The 20,518-nt window shown below is 40.3% G+C and overlaps 1 protein-coding gene across 1 annotated transcript in view; it reads left to right on the top strand.

Moving 5' to 3' along the window:
- LOC122661938 (ubiquitin-like domain-containing protein CIP73) overlaps positions 1-20,518 on the top strand; it is a 41,679-nt gene that overhangs the window by 19,959 nt on the left and 1,202 nt on the right. The window contains exons 4-15 of the mRNA XM_043857457.1: positions 87-205; positions 359-431; positions 516-706; positions 793-862; positions 949-1,103; positions 16,893-17,057; positions 17,143-17,214; positions 17,662-17,788; positions 17,869-18,327; positions 18,403-18,557; positions 18,793-18,993; positions 19,612-20,247. Coding sequence (XP_043713392.1) covers positions 87-205; positions 359-431; positions 516-706; positions 793-862; positions 949-1,103; positions 16,893-17,057; positions 17,143-17,214; positions 17,662-17,788; positions 17,869-18,327; positions 18,403-18,557; positions 18,793-18,993; positions 19,612-20,247 — 2,423 coding nt within the window. The remainder of the gene's footprint in view (positions 1-86; positions 206-358; positions 432-515; positions 707-792; positions 863-948; positions 1,104-16,892; positions 17,058-17,142; positions 17,215-17,661; positions 17,789-17,868; positions 18,328-18,402; positions 18,558-18,792; positions 18,994-19,611; positions 20,248-20,518) is intronic.

The following is a 20,518-nucleotide window of genomic DNA, read 5'->3' on the forward strand; positions in this document are numbered from 1 at the left end:
CTTTACATCTAATGAATAGCTAATGCATAGCTTGTTGTATTAATAGCTTGACTTCTATTTTGGACTGATTTTATTTTATTTTTCAGGAAATGATGCTAATGCTGGCGCTCCACGCAACCGGGCTGGACAAGTTTCACATAGTGTAGTTCTTGGAACCTTCAATCTTGGGGACCAAGGTGAAGGAGTTGTTCCTGACGTTACTCGGGTATGCTCTTTTGGCTCTTTGCTTGGTTGGTGGCTATCTTGTGTCTGAGCTTCATGCCTTCATGTAATGCTGAGATGTCATTATTGGTGGTACTATTCACATCAATCAGCAAGATAATACTTCATGGGTTCTGACTTGTCGCTTTACTTTTAGATTATTGGGGCAGTGTTGAACTCTTTTGGACTTGGGAACCAGACTGCCACTGCTGGGACTAGAAATGTGAGTAGCGCTTTCCCCCCCCCCCCCTCTCTCTATAAGGCCTTGGTGTTCACTCAAGTCAAGCCAAATCTAATGGTGTTATTTGTGTTTTTTCAGTCCAATGATTCTGCTCAGGCATCTCAAGGTGTCGAAACAGAAGGAACAAATAATCTTGGTGGCAGGAGCCAGACAGAAAATCAAGTCCCTCCTGCGCAGACACCTCCAAATCACCCATTCCTATCTCTGCCGCAATCTTTGCAATTCTCTATGGCAGGGGCCCCTATACCTCCTCCACTCCGTGTGGTAGAATCCACTCTCCCCTCATGTTTCTTTCACCTTGTAAATGACTTTTTCTAATTCTTTCTGTGGGTTTTTTTGTTTTGTCTCAGCCCATTCCTGATTCTTTGAACACACTTTTTGAGTTTATAAACCGAATGGAGCAGGCATTATCACGCAATGGTGAATAGCTTCCCAAATGTTCTATTCAATTAGGCTGTAATTATGACTACCTCTCTGTTTCCTAATCTTGCTCTGGTTTTCTGCAGGATATCAATCAAATTTTTCACCCACCAATGTTGGGGATCCAGAAAGAGTGGAGTTACCATCTGATGTGAGAGGATTGCCAACACCCGAAACATTAGCTGTTGTTGCTCGACGAGCACAACAACTTCTCAGCGGTCATGCTGCAGCTGCACTTTCTGTATGTACCATACGAATTCAACAGTTTTTTGTAAAGATATCCTTTGTACCTTATGCAAATCTGTCTTTGTGGTGTGTTTGAATACAGTTAAGTTGTTTGGCATATAAATTGGAGCTTTTAGTATCTTTCATCTTACTGTCAATGGTCTTCTCCAGCAACTTATTATAGGGCAAGCTCTTCTTTGATTTTGTCTCATTTAATTTTGCATTTTTTTTTATTTAATACCATATATTTATTTTAACTAAGGGAAATATGAGTACAAACGATGGAGGTGTTTCTCCAATCTTTATCTACAAAACAGTCTTCTAAAATGCTAGGGTACCTGATGACAATTTTGCTCAGTCATCCGCTAGGACTACCTTTGGCAGGTAGTCTGCTTCATAGCTTGCGCACTGTGTACATGTCCATGTACAACATGAGCAAAATATTTCTCCAACTGTATATAATTAATTGGATGCAATGCGAAGAAGGCACCCAAGCGGCAGTAGGAAGAGCTGGGATATGTGAACTAGTTAGAGAATCACTTTTTAACGAAGGGTGCTGGATACCGATGTCATGAATCATGAACAAGACTTGGGCTCTCTTTGATACCATTTTTTATTTTGTTTATGGCCTATTTTAAAAAAATCATTAATGAAAACCATTTTCGATTGAAAAATGAGAACCATTTGGTAAACATTAGACATAATAGTGTATGGAATGAGAAACCATTTGGTAACTACCTAGGTGTAAATAATTTTTTATTACAGTTTTGAAGAAATGGGCCCAAGCTATGGAAAATTAGCATTCAAATTGGCCTTTTATGAAGACATGGGCCCAAAGCCCATATATAGTTTTAACTAGTGAGTGAAGGGAGTCCCCCTTCACCCATCTTCCATTACATTGTGTTTCAAATAAAGAGACTGGGTTCTCAAATTCTGTCGAATGGAAGGTAGGCATAATCCATATCACCCATTTCACGGGTGCTGCAGAAGGTGATGATTTGGCATTGTTTGAAATTGATAAATGCTTCTATTTTGTATTTTTTTCTGAGGCTGTGATGTTCTCCACCGGACTACGTGGTGTTCCCTCTGGACTTCCAAACCTCTTGAGAGTTTTGATAGCTACCTGGGATTTGCCTTCACCGGACTTCGTGGTGTTCCCTTGGACTTCCAAACCTCTTGAGAGTTTTGATGGATTTGCTTCCACCGGACTTGTGAACTGCTCTCATGACTGAAAATCCCCCTCCATCTAAAACTTCTTCGACATCATTATTGTCTGATAATTCCTTTGTTTTCTACCCCATCATTGTCCCAATTTCTGGTACCAAAGATCACCAAGGATCTTGATATGTTCTCTACTTGTTGGCTCCAAAACAAAGAAATGTTATGCTTAAAATTAAAACCTTAGTAGTCCAAAAACAGAATTAGAACTATCAATGCAATGATTGCAAGAATCTTGCCCATGATTCATTTGAAAATTATCCAAGTTACATTGTATCAAGAAAAAGTAACAATAATTAGGAGAGAGATCGACGCCTTTCCAGAGAGGACAACATCTGAAAGCTGGAGATCTCAAAAGGAATAAACTGATGTGGCAGTGCAAGCACCAAGCACAGATCTGGAGCATGGAGCCTGGAAGTTGGAACCCAGTTGGATGCCTAGCAATTTTCGGAGTGGCAGTGCAAACACCAAGCGCGGGAGCAGGGTGGTTCCAGCGGCTGGTGCATTGCAGGGGTGGTGGTGGTGGCAGGTAGGTGGATTGGGGCTGCTGCAGGGCAGGATGGGGATGGAGGGAATGGGGTGGGGTGGGGGTGAGGTGGGGTTGCAAGAAGAAGAAGAAGGGGTGGGGGCTTACCTTTCTAATAACAAAAGCAAATTACTATTTTATCCCTCAATTTTGGGAATTATGAGTACATGCTCATTAAAGTGTCTGCATAAATGGCCCAAAACAATTTTTGGTCATAATAGATAAATGAGTCTTGACCTTATTATGGTTTTTCTATTATTCTGATTTATTTTAAATAGAAATAGGGTCCATAAATGCTACCAAAAACTTGCAAAAATGTTGTGTCAGAAAAACAAAAATAAGAATGATACGAAAGAGAGCCTTAATGAAGAGCCACCCTTTTTTTCTCCCTGTGGTTACACCCTGAGATTATTACGACTTCTGGCTCATCAGAATTGTGGAATGTGGAAAACAGGACAGAATCAGAGAAATTTCTGCAACTAAAGTTAAACAGATCAAAATAGGTTTAAACTCCAGTCGATGGATCTGTTCTACTGGCAGAACAGGTCTGCAAATTTATCAGAATCTGATCACAGGAAAGTGAGTTTTTGAAGTGTCATACTGTGATGCAGAAGTGTTGCCATGGACCGGGCATGAACTCGTTTGCAAGCCTAGACTGAGACGAACCGGGTCCAAATCTGGTTTTGGCCCAGTAGGATATTTAGGCATTAATTTTGGCTGATATTGTAATATTATTTTGATAGGAGTTGGACATGTAGGAGTCCTTTTAGTGTTGGTTTCCTAATTGCGATCCATCTCTTTTAGAATGTAATTAGGAGTTTTATCTTTATATATATATATATATATATATATATATATATATATATATGCTTTTAACCTACGATGGGAATAGATAATGAAATATTGAATTTGGTTTTGAGTTGTTGCCTGCATGGACTGTTTACCAAAGCCAATAGGTGCTCAGTGCTCTTGGTTCTCCTCTCCTTCTCTGACCTCTTCATGCCTTGGGCTGTCTCTTCTTCATCCTTCATTGCTTTACTTCTTCTACTCTTCTTACATATTCTTCTTTTTTTTTTCCCCCTTCTTTTCTCTTTCTTCCTGTTTTGTTCTAACATTGCTTGACGCCCCAAGCATTGACATCGATCTCTATTGATTCTCCCCAGATCAGTTTGAAACTTTAAGATGGTCTGATGGTCATCCCGGTGGAAACAAGGTTCGAGAACTCGCGAGATCTGCCGAGTTTCTCGATTTTGAAATCTCGAGCGAGATTGCTTGCAGTCTCAAAGTGCAATATCTCGCGAGATCTCGGCGAGATCTTGGATCTCGGTTGGATCTCGGTTTCAACCATTAGTTTAACAAGGTACTAAAACTCGGTCTCGGTGCCAACTCGACTCTTGGAAAAACCGAGTCGAGTCGAGATCTCGCCGAGATCTCGCCGAGTTGGTGTTTTTTTCAACTCGAGCCTCAACTTTGGGTCCAAGATCGGACCCGAGATCGAGATCTGCGAGATATGTCGAGTTTTGTCCAATTAGGTAAGGTATTTAAGTGGTAGGTGGGTTAAAATAATGGGTTGAAACCGAGATCAAGAGATAGATCTCGCGAGATATTGCACTTTTGAGACTCGCGGCAATCTCGCTCGAGATTTCAAAAATCCGAGAAACTCGGCGAGATCTCGAACCTTGATTTTAACCCACCTACCACTTAAATACCTTACCTAATTGGACAAACTCGACATATCTCTGCGAGATCTCAGATCTCGGGTCCAGATCTTGGGTTGACCCAAAGTTGAGGCTTCGAGTTGAAAAAAAAAATGCACCAACTCGGCGAGATCTCGCTGATCTCGACTCGACTCGGTTTTTCCAAGAGTCGAGTTGGCACCGAGACCTGAGTTTTAGTACCTTGGGTGGAAATGATGCATCATGTACAGCTTACAGTCAAGATTTTATCTCTGCTGGAAGTTCTAACCAGAATTTCAAATCTGGTTCCTTGTCTTACTGCAGACCCAGTTGTAGAACTTATTTCTTCCCTAATCCTCATCGTTTGGGTCTGATATTAGTTGGAATCAAAAGGAAAGGGGATTACAAACCCTCTCTTAAGGTTCTGTGTGGTTTGGGCTCAAGTTCCACTTGGGTTTTTTGCTCCTAAATCTACCGTGTTTCTGATTTAATCAAAAGGAAGAAGACATCAACTTCCTTTATTTGCAAGTAAGTACAAACTACTGTTAATTACTTTCAGCCCCTTCTTTCTATGGTTCAATTTTATACAATTACATTTTAAATTCCAGAATATGGTCCCTTCACTTTAATTTTAATTCCTGGCTTGTCCTAGTTCCTGTTTTCTTACCAAAAGGGGTCCAAAGCTTCTTGATGTAGATCACAAGCCCATATGTACCCGAAAGAACAAGCCCCAAAACCAGCCCAGCAAGGTTGTGGGATGCAACTGCTGTGAGAGGCAGCCTGGTCTGATGATGTGGCAAGTTTTTGTTGGTTCGATGGAGCATCATCTAAGGCAGCCTCAGCCCAGAGTGAAGCATGAAGAAGTTAAAAGACTAAAACAATTCACATGAACAGTGTCACAGCCCATATTTTCCGGGGATATTTTTTAGAAGATTTTGTGGGCCCATCAAGTGGAGAAAGATTCTATCCTAATGCTTCCATAGTTTAGGTTCTATTTTCAGTTTTAGAAAGTATATTAGGTAGCTGCTAATTTCAGTTTGTTTCTATTTTTGTTTCCTTGCTTGTTTAGAAGGCTAGATCTATAAAGCCTTGGTAGTTTCTATTTTCAGCTAGTTTCTATTTTTCACTAGCTGCTATTTTCCAACCTTCTATTTTGGTTTTAGGAAGTTTCTATTTTCTACCTTTTATTTTGTAAGCTTGCCTATGCTATTAATAGGCCCCCTATTGTAAGGAAGGAGAAGATTTTGGAGAAAAGAATTTTCAGGTCTTGTTGCCATCGGTTATGGGAGAAATTCCTTGTTTCAACAGATGGGAAAGTTGTGGGTGAGAGACCCAGGCTGAGAGAGCCATTCCCCTACTCCCTTCTCTTCTATCTTCTCTATTTCCTCTTCTTCTTCTTCTTCTTATCCTTTTCTATGTTCTTTCATATGTAAACAGAAAAAATAAAAACAATAAAAGTTTCAGTTATTCAATTTGTTCATCCTTATTGTGTTGATCCTGGCTGCAATCGATCTCCTGCTGGTTTCCCTGGTTCGAGGTTGACTTCTTGCATTACTTCTACGTAATTACAAAATTGCCATTAACTTTAATTTTTGGGTTCGTTTTTCACTTGGGTGGGCCTATAGCGATCCCAAACGGGGTTTTGTGACCCAGGATTGCATTATACTTCTATTAGGAATTCTGTTAAATAAATTTAGAACCGCAGTAACTGACTACAAGGTCAGAAATTCAGAACAGAAACTGATTTGGTTAATAAATTGGATGCTACTGAAGCGATCAATCAACAGAATACAGCAGTACTAGTAAACAGTAGCAAAGTCTGAGAATTAACAGAGAATACAATAATCACAGGGTAATGAAGTGTTCAAATTATCTATCAAAAAAACAAAAAAAGTGTTCAAATCTGACCTGTAACTCCATAGAAGGATTGATAGAATAATGGATAGAAATATGGCAGGATAACCGGTTAGGAATCCACAAGGTACACCACTGAATCCACAGCAGTATCACTTAAAAAAATTCTGAACTTGTATAATACTGAAATCAATGGGAAGGCCTCAAGGCCTTACATATATTTAAAATAATCTTTAAATCCCTAAGCATGATTGACTTATGAGAGGTAAAGTTAATCCTGTTCAGAAAAGAAAACATAAACATAAACCAAACCAGACTAATTGACCACCCATGGAAGCATAGTTGTCACGGCCCGGCATCCAAGTCGGTGGAGGTGTCACGTATACGACTCGCCCAATGGCTAGCATGGAATGTTTTATTTTTATTTTCTCTATTTTTAATGTGTTAATAGATGTATACTCAAGCCATGTTTTATTTTTCTCTATTGTTTCTCAAGTTTTAAGAAGAAAATTCAGAAATCGAAGAAGAAATCGAAGAGGGAAAGAAGAAATCGAAAGAAATCAAGAGGGAAAGAAGACAGAAGAAGAAATCGAAGACGAAGAAGAAATCAAGAGGAAGAGAGTGAAGAAGAAATCAAGAGGGTGCCATGGCCCCGCCATGGCGTAGGCATGCAGCCCTCTCGCGCCGCTGGCGTCGCCATGGCACGCCATGCAATATGCATGGAAGAGATATAAATAACTAGGAAAGCTTAAATAATAAAAATAAAAAAGAGTGTCCTAGCGTATGAGGCTCCCATTACTACAGGGTCTTGGAGAGGCAAATGTACGCAGCCTTACCCCCGCTTCGCAAAGAGGTTATTTCCATGTTTTGAACCCGCAACCTGATGGTTGTAATAATGCAACTTGATGGTTGCAATAATGCAACTTAACCGTTGAGCCAGGCTTGCCCACTAAAGAAAATACAAACTAAACAGGATGGAAATTAATAAACCTAATCCAGCCTGCCTTAATAGCAATCAAAAAAGGAAAGTAAATTGCTAAAAGACCTCATAATTTGGACTGAAGATAATATTCCTGATCATAGTTGTCAAGGCATCGCCAAGGCACCGCTTAGGCGTCTAGGCGGATTTCTAGGTGCCTAGGCGGCTGCCGCCTTATTGTAGGGCGCCTTGCATTGGGCTAATTGGTAACGAAGCAGGTTGTGGCTCTTATTTATGCCAAATATCATTTAAGTAAATGTTTTGATATTTCATTTACTTATAAATAAGCAAATACCCCCCTATTTGAATCCAATAAAAATAGTTAGAAAAATCAAATTCCAAAAGGATAAAAAGTAAACCCCCCCAATTCAAGAACAAAAATTGGATTTTTGGCGATAGGTGAAATTTTCAACTTTGTAATGTTGGATTTTTTCTCAAATCTAAAAATTCTATAAATCTTAATATGATAAAACATTGCTAAAAACCAAAAGTGTAGTAAAATATTCATGTGTTTTGATATCTAAAAATATTTTCATTTAGAGCAATTTTGACAGCATTCGGGCACACCAAATAAGGTTTGACCGTAACATAACTCATCAATACAAATCAGATTTAAGCAATCTTGGATTTGTTGGAAAGTTGGTTTTGTGCTTTACCTAATACAAAAAGTCTCATGTAAAAATAAAATCATTTGATCAATCAAATTTCTTAGAAAACAAGAACATTTCTGTAAATCAAGAGCAGGTTAATTATTTATTGATAACTTCATATTTTCTAAGAACAGTATAAACCAAATGTGAGACTAGGTATACTTGAAAATGACCAATTTCAAGAACATATAAACCAAATGTGTGTTTTGATTGTTTCACACATATAATTGATATATTAAAAAAATAATATTGGAACACGATTTAGGCCGCCTAGGCACCGCTTAGGCGCCGCCTAAGTGCCTAAGAGCCTAGGGAGGACCTCAAATGCCTTGGATCGCGTAGCGCCTTGACAACTATGTTCCTGATGTGGCCAAGAATCAGAAACTGGACAGAACTGGAAACAGCAGGCTGTCATGGCTGTCACAAGCTGTTGTCAGATCTGGAAATAGATCGTCTTCTTTCTCCTCTGTTACTGCTGCTGTTACCTTGGTTCTGCATCACTGACTTCCACAATTTGTATGGGGGATGATCATAAGTCTTCGCCCCCGTCCCCACCACCAAAAAAAAGAGAGACAGGACTAATGGAGTGGGTGAGCCTTGGCGCCATTGTTGTCATGGCGTCTAGGCGGCATAAAGCACTGGAGAGGGTAAAAAACATGGCGACACCAACAAGGCGTTCAAGGTGCCCGCCTAGGCGACCAAGGTGCCTCGACGCCTAGGCGACGCCTTGACAAACTATGCTTGGCGCAACGGTTAAGTTGCGCTATTGCAACCATCAGGTTGCGGGTTCGAAACATGGAAACAGCCTCTCCGTGAAGCGGGGGGTTAAGGCTGCGTACAATTGCCCCTCCCAGACCTTGTAGTAGCAGGAGCCTCGTGCACTGGGATACGCTTTTTTTCTAGGACTACCCTTACTGTTGCTACATGACATTTGAAGTCATCTAATCTGTCAACTTCCACTTTGTTGTTACTAACTTTTTTGTTTTGATTGATGCAGCTATTGTTATCCATTTCATGCATGGCTTTGGTGTGATGTTCACCTTTATCCATCTTTGTTGCTTCCTTGTTGAAGTTTTGGGATATAACTGATATTATAAACTTCATCTCAATCCTATCTTATATTTGACTAATGATGGAGGTTTATTACTAAATTGGGCTTCTTTCCCTAGAAATAAGTCTAGGGTTGGGTTATGGACATGTTGGGCCTTTGATCCCATGGGTTTTCTATGTAATAGGCCACTTTAATGGGCCTGAAATATGGGTACATAAGTTGCATACGGGATTAGCCTTATACTGAGTTTATTTTCATGTTTTAGTGTTTTAAATTGAACCGGTTGAACCACTAGTCCAATTTAAGTGATTTTAGAATATTCTCTTAGGATAGAATCTTTTTAACTTAAAGTCATATTTTAGGGTCCTCACCTCTAAACGAATTTTGGAGGGAGTGTTTTGTATTTAGACTCAGCCTGGGATTTATTATTCCTAGGCTGCATAGGAATTTAGGCCTTTACCCATTATAAATAAAGGCAAACCATGGGGCTCCTCTTTACCTCACTGTTTATGAAATTTCTCTCTTGCAAGCTGCTGCAACTGTTCTTCTACTGAATATATGCTTTGTGTATGATCAAAGCAAGGTGGGATTGGTGTGTGATCCAATCGACACCTTGCGGTGTGAAGCCCGTGGTTCGTTGGTGGGATTGGAGTCTGATCCAATCGACACTCTGTGGTGTGAAGCCCAAGTGGTTCTCTTCAAATTCTAGTTTCAAGTTCAAGTTCCAAGATCCAAAATTTATTCAAGCTATTGCCATTACAAGTTGTTGCGAACTACTCCCTACTACTGCAAGTAAGTGTGACAGCATCCGCATCCCCCTACTTCTTCTAAACCGTCTACAGCCCATACCTAACTTTCCCCTTTTATTTTCTTCAATTTCCCTAAACCTAATTCACTCACAGCCATAACCCACCATCAGAATTCATCCAATTTTGAACCACAGCATCCTCACAGTACCTCTTCCACTCGACCTTGGCTTCTGCCTCATCCCACCATTAAAAGCCCTAATTTCCCTTAACCTTCATTAAACCCGAAACCCTAAAATCCTGCCCAGCTACATTCAGCCATCAGTAGACCACCATGCCCTGGCCGAGTGACTCTCCCTACCCCTAGAGAACTCAACTTTGCCCTGCCCTAATTCCATCTCTAAACCTTAGATCCCCTCACTTCCATCTTTTCAAAAACCTGAAACCCTAATTTGCTCTTCTTTGACTTCTCATACTTCGCTCATCAAAACATCATTGGATCAATACTGATAGACTCCCCTGCACCTGCCTAGAAAAAACATATCTTCAAACCCTAACCTAACCTAACCTTAATTTGGACTAAAAACCCTTTTTCTGCCCAATCGGACTGCCTGTTCATAGCAGATCCTGTTGCTTGGCTCCTGGCTGGTATCCTTGCCACCTAGGACTACATTAACAGATGGGCGATTTGCTCACTTTTAATGATAACCAGTCTTGGCTTCCTAATAGTCATTGACGCAGTTGTGCTTTTCTAGCCCTTGATCATGAGTAGAAGTTCTAACTATAAATATTACAGCTGTGTCCATAAAGCAGGATAAGGGATGGCAATTTCTTTTGTCCATTTAGGTGCTATTACTGAAGCTCCTCTAATGGAGGATAATCTTGGACCAGGCTGACCCAACTGGTGCACTACCTTGGACCGACCCAAATCCAGTTGCGTATCCAGATGGAGATGAACTGGCTCCAATTTGAGTGTTTGGATCTAATAGGAGTTTAGGAAGTTTATTTTATTTGGGGAAGTATTATGTAATCTTTAATTTTGGGATAGTTATTTGACATGTAGGGAAATTTCCAATTTGAGTTTTATTGGGTTTCTATTTTAGTTAGCCTAAGCTTTAGTAAGTAATTAGGAGTCTTTATTTTTTTGGGTTTTATAAATAGATGTGTAACCAACGATTGAAGAATGAATTAAAGTTTGAGTTTGTGTGCGTGTGCACCCTTCTCCCTCCTGCCCCCCCTTCTTCTCCTCCACGGTTTCTTCTCTTTCCCCCTGCAACTCTGATTTGTTCCAAGCTTTTCTTTTCTCCTTTCTGGCCCCCCATTATCTGGTATCAGAGCCCGAACCTGAGTGAATATCTCCCTCTCTCTCTCTCTCTCTCTCTCTCGGATTCTTCACCCTCTCAGTCTCTCTTTTCCCCATCTGTTCTTCTTCCTCCTTTTTTCTTTCCTAATTTCTTTTCTCTGTGGTTGTGACTGAACAACATCAGCAGCAACCCCCACCTTCCCTTTGATTCCCGTAAAACCCCAAATCATCTGCGTGTCATCCATCATTGTCGTCATCATCACATTCTGTCCGTGACCTGTCAACCCCATCCATTCCCTTTCCATCCTCTGCAGCACCCCTACCCTTCCCTTCCCTTCGACATCCACTGAAACCCTACCCCAGCCCATTTCTATGACTTCCCAAAAAAAAAAAAATGAATCAAACCCCATCCCTTCGATCCCCACCACAAGTCACTTCTCTTCGATTCCCAAGTGCTAACCCTTCCCCACTGCTCTCCTTTGTTTTTCATTTTTTTTTTCTGCTTCTTTGATCAACATCATCCCTCTAGCCCAGGGTTCCGCCAGATCTGAAAACAAAAAAAAGTAAAAAATATAAATAAATAAATAAATAAAAGAGCGAGAAGAGAAGAGAAAGCAAGAACCAGGGGGAAAAAAATACATACCTGGTTCAAGACTTCACTGCAGGTTGACTCCCGGCATCGACGGCATCCTTCGAGCTGTTCTTCTGGTTCGATTCCATGCGTCTCCTCCTTCGCATCACAGTTTTCCAGTTGGTTTCAAACACTGCAGCTGCAATACCCCGCCGGATTCTCTGCTGGTAGAAGCTGAGTGAAACACCCCTCCTCTATCGTTTCCCCCTGGAGTACAAGACTCCAAGCAGGAGGCGGTAACCCCCTATTTTTTTCCCCCTAAACTGCCCCTCCAATTTACCCCTATTCTGTTATTACCCTTTTTCTTTTCATTTGGGCCACTTTCCTCGTATTACCCTCACTTTAGTCTTTTTAGTTTATTTAGGTCCTTTCTTATTTCTTCCTAATTTTCCCTCCCCAGTCCCCACTCATCATTACACCACACTTCTTTTCTTCTCTTTAAATCCACTACCCCGATAAGTCCAGAACAGAATTGATGCAGGAGAATCTTGGACCGGGCCGACCCAACTGGTGCACTACCTTGGACCGACCCAAACCCAGTTGCGTATCCAGACGGAGATGAACCGGGTCCAGTTTGAGTCTTTGGATCTAGTAGGATTTTAGGAAGCTTATTTTATTTGGGGAAGTACTATGTAATCTTTTATTTTGGGATTGTTATTAGACACGTAGGGAAATTTCCAATTTGAGTTTTATTGGGTTTCTGTTTTAGTTTGCCTAAGTTTTAGTAAGTAAATAGGAGTCTTTATTTTTTTGGGTTTTATAAATAGATGTGTAACCAACGATTGAAGGATGATAATGAAGAATGAATTGAAGTTTGAGTTTGTGTGCGTGTGCACCCCTCTTCCCCCCCCCCCCCCTCTTCTCTTTCCCCCTGCAACTCTGATTTCTTCCAAGCTTTTCTTTTCTCCTTTCTGGCCCCCCATTATCCTCCTATGCTTCTCTTCATGAACTTATCTCCTACCACCAGCATTATCTTTAGAACTTGTGTTCTACCACCATCACTACAAAGTCTTGGTTATTCAGTGACACTCTTCTTCTGTTATTCTGATGTATTTACTTATCCTACTATTTTTTCATGATTCTAATTATTGTTTAAAAATTGATTGTGCAGACTTAAAAGTTGCGACTAGTAAAAGGAAGCTACAACTGAAAAAGAAAAATAGAATTTGTTCAACCAAGGAATTATTTAATGTTGTTAATTACGCTTGAGGAGTTTCTTCCCCTTTTCTAATTTAAGCTTCTCTATGAAGCGTGATGCTGAAAGTGAGGAGTTTTTACATCCCTTAGTGGCCTGTACCTGTTTTGTTTGGAGGTTGGACGAACAATTGTGCATGCCTGTGCACATCCTCTTAGTTTCCTTCTTCCAGTTTTGATGTGGTGCTCCTGGGTTTGAAAAAATCCCGTTTGGGATGGTTATGGACCCTTCCGAAGAAATATTACCCGATTATAAGGAGGTAATGGCAACATGATAATTAACCAGAATTCTGGTGGGGTCACTGGGTAGAATAAAAGAACAAAGGACACAAGGGGATTTATTATTATTTAACAGGGAAAAACTAGGAATGAAAGTAAATGACAATAGAAATAAGGAAGAAATGAGGAGTAATTTTGGAAACAAGAAACAAGGGTTAGAATTAACCCACGGCCTGAGGTTGTCTTTAACCTCTCGACAGAGAGTCCAGCATCAAGCAGATAGGTGTTTGATTGATAGAACTCCTCCTTTGGTTCAGGTCACCTATAGAAGTACCTTCTTTGACGAAAATCTTAGGTCAATCAGAGTTGTATTGAGAGAATCCCAACGAACTCTTCTTTAACCACTTATGCATCGGTACAGGATAGGGGAGTATACCCACCAGAATAACAGGGAAAGAAGAAGGATAAGAAGAATAAAAGAAAAAAGAAAGAGGGAAAGGAGAAACACTGACAACAGCAGTCTCAACACATCACAAAAAATATACTGATTCTTCAGTACATCCAATTCTTAAACTCCATATTAGGTACATGCTATATAAATAAGAAAAGAAAAGACTTGTTAGTATCTAAAACAGAAATAGAATTAGTCTTAAACTCGGAAACTACAACTCAATCAAAGAGCTACCTTCCTAAGTATCCAACTTCCTACCCCCCCCCCCCTCAAAAAAAAAAAAAAAAAAAGCAAAACAAAAAAAAAAAACATATTGTTGTAGGTTTCCATAGTGGGTCGTGCCTGTCCATCCATGTCAATGCTACTGCATCAATTCTCCTCCGAAAAGAACTCGAATCCGTCAAGTTTGGATAGGGACTAAGAATACCATCTGGCTTAACTTGTTGGAGGAAAAACGATTCTGCTGTCCGCTTAAACTTAATGGGAAGACCTTAGCGGGAAGAAGCTTAATCTCGAGGCCACCGTGCTTGAAGGAATAAATGTTCTCATATCCACAATACTATACCTTCTAATCAAATAACCAGAGTCACCCAAGGAGGATGTGACACCTTCAAATATAGGACATCGCATAGCACTGTATCGATCAAATCCCCAATAGAATACGTGAGTAAACACCTTCCATTGATTTTTAGATTGGTGTTGTTCACCCAAGCAACTTTGCTGGGGTTAGGATGTGGTTTTGTCTTTAACCTGAGCTTTGAATGGAGTTTTTAGTGAAAACGTTGGTACAACTATCACTGTCGATTACTATAGTGCATGTTCTGTCGTTGCATCTCACTTCGGTCTGGCAAATACTGTTGCGATCCCAATCATTTTCTTTAGAAGCTGTGTAGCCAAAAGTGGACGAAGAACGGAACAATGTTGCTGCTCTCCATCACTATCACTGTTGTTGACCTCACTAGGTTCACGGCCATACTCTGCCTCCGTAAGTACTTTCTCATTCTTTCATTGCTCTTCTGAAGCAGTAGCCATGGATTCTTCTTTATCAGCGAAAGCAATCAGACGATTGGGACACTTAGAAAGAGATGAAGAGAGCAATAGTCAGTCTCTTGGGCGGCCCCCTATGCTCTCTTCATTCATCCATTTAGGAATGGATGAAGAATTGGGGCCGGGAAGCGGAAAAATAGAATGATTTCAATCAGTGGATCGGAAAGTTGAAAAATGCTCGTACCGCTTGCATGTGAAGCTCTGCATCTCAGCCTTGGCTTTGAAGGAGGTCTATCAGAACCATGCTGAGGTGGAGAATAAGGGTGGTTTGGCCTTGAAGATGCCATTGATGAACGGCTAACCTGTGGCTTGTTGAATGATTTATCTTGGGGAAATGACTGCCGATAACTGTAACTATCTGTAAAAGTCTTCCGAGTGTAGGGCCTTTTCCTTTTTAGACTTTCTTCTACCTGATATACCACCTATGCGGCGTTCTCCATCGTAAGTAGTCAACTGGACACTAGTCTGACACTGATCTGGTAATGCAAGCCATTGCAAAACTGTGCCACCAATACCTCTTCATCCCACTCAAAATTAGATGGAGTGGCTAAGTAATAAAATCTAGCTACATACTCATCAACAATCATGTTGCTGCGAAACTGTGCCACCAATACGTTCCAACGAACTCTTCTTTGACCACTTTACTGTCAATACAGAACTGGGGAGTATACCCACCAGAATATCAGGGAAAGAAGAAAAATAAAAGAAACAAGAAAGAAAGAGGAAATGGAAATGGAAATGAACTGAGATGGGAGGAGTCGTACCTGAAGGGAGATGGGGCCAGAGTCAGAGAAGGGAGGAACTGACCAGAGAGGACGATTCACCCTGTAAGAAGAGCAGAGAGGGAAAAGAGAAACACAGGCAACAGCAGTCTCAACATGTCACAACAAATCTACTTATTCTTCAGTTCATCCAATTCTTAAACTCCATCTTAGCCTCTTAGGTACATGCTATATAAATAAGAAAGATAGGACTTATAAGTATCTAAAACAGAAATAGAAAGTCTTAAACTAGGAAACTACAACTCAATCAAAGAGCTACCTTCCTACTTATCCAACTTCTTACCAAAACTAAAACCAAATACAATAAAAGAGAAGATTACATGTTATCCCCCCAGGATAGCAATAAATCCTACCAACCATTCTTGGACCAATAAGCCAGATTGGGCCTGTTCTGTCTTGGCGTAGGCTTCCACAGCGGGTTGTGCTGGTCCATCCACGCCAACACTACTGCATCATCATGCTTTGGAAGTCATAGACTTAGGTATCTTGCTTCGTTCTTGGAAGTGAGTTCATTAGTAACAATAGTGATGCAGCACCAGCCTTGACAACCAAATTAGGTTGCCGTATTTTAGGACTTACCAATTGAATTGAAGTTTATAGAACAAGCTTCACAGCATCAGTCTGGTTGTCATACACTCAGACAAAAGTGGCACAAAAGAAAAGTATTCTATGAACTCAAATCTAGCTTATCAAAACCGATGACTCTTATGTCAATTAAAATGATCGACTTAAATCTCCAAGAAAGACAAAAATCTATTAATATGACTCCCCAAAAAATATTACCTAGATCTTTTTATGCTTAAGTGATTCTTTAGGAAATTTTCTGGAACTGACGTAACTGGGCTAACTTAATCTGAAGTTACTGAAAATGGTTTCTCTGTTTAACTGTTTTGAAAAGTGACAAAAAGTATGAAGTAACAAAGGTTGTAAAATCTTTATTCTTGTGATTTCTTTGTCTTGGGAAGCCCATCTTTTTGGTGAGGGGGACTGATGTGGTGCTAATTAGGCAATATCTCTTGGTGCCCATTCTTCCACATGTTCATCAGTTTGTATAGTCTGCCAATTACTGTTATGATGGTGATATGGCATTATGTGGTCACCAAGAATTATATAGTAATGAACTCCATAAAGTATAAAATTCACCATTGTAGTAAGACCAAAAGTACTGATCGTAAATTACAGATTTCTAATGCTGTAGGGATTAATTTTTTTTTGGATAGTGATTAGGCGTACATGAGTTTGGTTGTCATCCTTCAATTTTTATGTATCTGCTATTATCAATATTTGGTAATTGTTTCTGTGATCTTGGTATGTTGTTGCCACCTAATGGTGCATGGAAGTTGTTGCTGGGGAAAAGGAGTCATTTAAATGCATGAGTTTGCCAATCATTTCAATGGACAATTGTTTATTTCTAGATCCTTAGCTATCCATTTTAGGAATTGATTATGTGTTAATCATAATTTGCCGCAACTCTGTAGCATATTGCAGGACGTTTGGAAAGAGAAGGAGCTTCTGCTGATCCTGCTGTACGCAGCCAAATTCAGACAGAGTCAGTGCAAGTAGGGCTAGCAATGCAACATTTAGGTGCTCTGCTTTTAGAACTTGGTCGCACAACTCTGACACTGCGTATGGGGCAGTCACCAGTTATAGTCTTCTCCTTTCTCTTCCCTCTTTATTATTATTATTAGTATGAACTATATTTTAGGACTAATTTTGTATTAACTGCAGGCTGAATCTGTGGTGAATGCTGGCCCTGCAGTTTATATATCTCCATCAGGGCCAAATCCTATAATGGTTCAGGTTAGTTAAAAACCTTCTAAAGATGTATGTTATGTTAGAGTCCTTTATTCACTACAATCCAGTGATGATGTATAATGAAATGTTGAACACATGCAGAGGCAGGAAAATTTAAGACTGACCTTTTGGTGGTTCTCATCCATGAGACGTCCTCATATGAAAATCACCTGATTGTTACCCTCTTAACTGTAGTTTTGTTGTTCTGATTTATTAGGAAAAACTGTTGTGAGTTCTAGCAAAGGAATTTTGATAAATCATATTTAAGTATGATTTGTTTTGTTTTGTCATCGGAATATCGTCTGTGAGCTTGAGTGGTGGAACCTGAGGTCTGTGTATAAATGTATATCTATTCAAACTGGAGCAATTAAAGTTTTACCTTTTCCAATTTTTTTGTGTTTATTCTATGTTGAATATGGTTTAATTTAGCCTTTTTTTCTTTTTCTTCCTCAGCCATTTCCTTTTCAAACCAGCTCCCTTTTTGCTGGTCCTTCTCCAGCTACTTTTGTAAATCAAGGAACCCTAGGCACGTTCGGTCCTGGAGATGCCCCTAGAAACGTAAACATTCATATACATGCAGGTGAGAAATTGCACTTCTTAGGTGCATTTGATCTTTTAATTTTTCAGATAAACTGATATTACACCTTATTTGATAAACAGGTACAGCGCTTCCGCATGGTGCATTATTAGTTGGTCCCAGGGCATCTACTGGGGAAGGCAGTCAAGGGGAACATCCTAATGGGGCTGGTGCAGGTGATTCAGGTCCTGCGCGGGTACTGCCTATGAGAAATGTCATTGCAGCTGCTGTTCCATCCCGATCCTCTACAGAAGCAGCAGGTCAAGTTCGAAGTTTTTTCTACCCGGTCCATGCAAGATCTCAGCTGTCAAACTCTAGCACTATGGTCCCTGGACAGGTTTCTGGTGGAACTGTATCCAATGAAGCACAGTCTGGTCCAGGTGTTTCTGTTTCACAGCCACCTTCTGAATCACTTTCCTTCACCAATGCTGTGGCTGAGTTAAACTCTGAATCACTTTCCTTCACCAATGCTGTGGCTGAAATTAATACACACCTTAGAAATCTTGTTGATAACATGAGGAGAGAGAATCAAGCTCCATCAGGTAACTTGAAATCCAATACTACTAAAATGGAGCAATTTTCCGAGTGGTGAATATTAAATAATTTCATGTAGCCAGGCCAATCAGAAGCTTCTGCAATTGAGGATTCATTCAGTGGATCTGGCACTGGAGATAATGTAGGGGATCGTCAGCAGGAATGCATTGTAACTGATGAAGCTCAAGAGGCCAGTGTATCTGGACGTGATTGCATTTCTGATGCAAAAGGGCTGCCGGTACTTTTCTGCATGGACTTGACATTGCTCTTTTGTGAAATAAAATTTCGTTGATTATGAGGATTTGAAGGGTTTACGTGTTTAAAGAAACTTGAATTATGGTTATATCTCTAATAAAGGTTCCAGTCTTTGATCGAGTTTTCAATTTTTTCTTTGTAGTTCAGCTGATGCAGGAATTCACTAACAGATGCCTACTTTATTTTTGTTTCTTTATTTTGGTGGTTTCTACCTACTGCAGATAAAGGCTGAGAAATTTGATGACAAGAAGCCCCAACCTGAGGGAGGTTCTTCATGCTGCCCCAGTGGAGAATCAACTGTTTCTTGTAAATCAGTACTTGTTTCAGAGAATGTTACAGGATCAAGGCAGAGCCATGATCCTACCGAGAGTGCTGAGCATGTTCCTTTGGGATTAGGGCTTGGAGGTTTGCGACCCAAGGTGAGGTTCATATTATCAATTTCTCTTTCTTTTTTTTTTGGGGTGGGGAAGGGGAGAGATTTGTGAATCATTAATGAAATGTTTTAGGAGGATGAAAATCACTCCTTTTGTGACATCAGACCTAGCAGTCTTTTTTATGTCCACACATATGGTGTAAAGGTTTCTCTATCTGTACCAGCTGAGCATTAGTTAGTGCTAAACCAAAGTAGGACATTGCTTTTGGACTTGCCTCTTCAATGGGTGGAAGCCTGAGATTAATATCTGCATTGTCATAATAATTGCAGGTATTAAGCTAATTCTAATATTAGTACATGGGCCGAGTAAAAACATTATTCATAAAGAAAGTGAAAAATGGTGTGCCTGTGCATTCTCCTATGTAATTAATATCTTCTTTATCCTTCTTCTTATATGATGATTTGCCTAGTTTTGACATAACTTATTTTAAAAGCAGTTACAATTCTGAACATCTGATTGTGCCTGGTCAACTGGTGCTAGGTTGTTCAGATTGATGAGCATATGTGCCTCACATAAGGGGGCACAGATCTCCTTTTCATTCTTTATGTGTCTTTATTTGGTTGTTGTGGCTTCTTATAAATCTAAGTTCCCATATGTGCTCAGAGACAAAGCGTAAAATCGCAAGGGAAAGATGCTGGGGGAACATCCAGTGCACCTCCTGTCAATCATAGTCAAGAAACCGTTGCCAATGGGCAGCGAGTTTTGCAGACTCTTTTGTCCCAGGGTTCAAATGCAAATAGGAATGGCACAAGTGGTCCTTCTGTAGGGCAACTTCCTTTTGTGCTTGGACAGATTACGGAGAGTATGCCATCAGAAGGCCAGGGTTCCAATCGTCAAGTGGATGCAACTAGTGTAATGTCTCAGGTTCTTAACAGCCCAGCTCTAAATGGTTTATTGGCTGGCGTGTCAGAGCAAGCAGGGATTGGTTCACCTGGCATCTTGAGAAATATGCTGGAGCAATTCACACAGAGCCCAGTAATGAGGAATACACTTGATCAGATTGCTCAACAGGTTGAAAGCCAAGACATTGGCAACATGTTTTCAGGGTCAGGTACTGGCCAAAGCCATGGCATGGATTTTTCTAGGATGCTTCAACAGATGATGCCAATTGTGTCCCAGGCTCTTACAAGTAGTTCAATCCAGGCAGAATCTCTACAAACTGTCAACCCTGAACAGCAGCCACAATGTAATGAGCAGAGGGCAGCTAGTGATGGCAGATCAAATGATTGGAGTTCTGAGGTATGCCTTTTCTGACTTCTTTAATTGCCCCCTCTCTCTTTGCCTAACTGGAATCTGAGTTACTGGAGATTACCCTACAAGCCAAGCTTGGAGAGGGGGCAAGACATGCAGATGTTATTTTGGTTGATATACCCTGCATATATGCCTTTCTGTTTTTCATCCCTCTCTTCTGATTGGGTCTGTAGTGCAAATCCTTTGGTTCTGATGCAACATTCTCTCTTTAACCAGTGATTCATGAACGTAGATTCAAATTACAAGATCTCATTGGATC

The sequence above is a fragment of the Telopea speciosissima genome, chromosome 5 (assembly GCF_018873765.1).
Source record: "Telopea speciosissima isolate NSW1024214 ecotype Mountain lineage chromosome 5, Tspe_v1, whole genome shotgun sequence".
Lineage (NCBI taxonomy): Eukaryota > Viridiplantae > Streptophyta > Magnoliopsida > Proteales > Proteaceae > Telopea > Telopea speciosissima.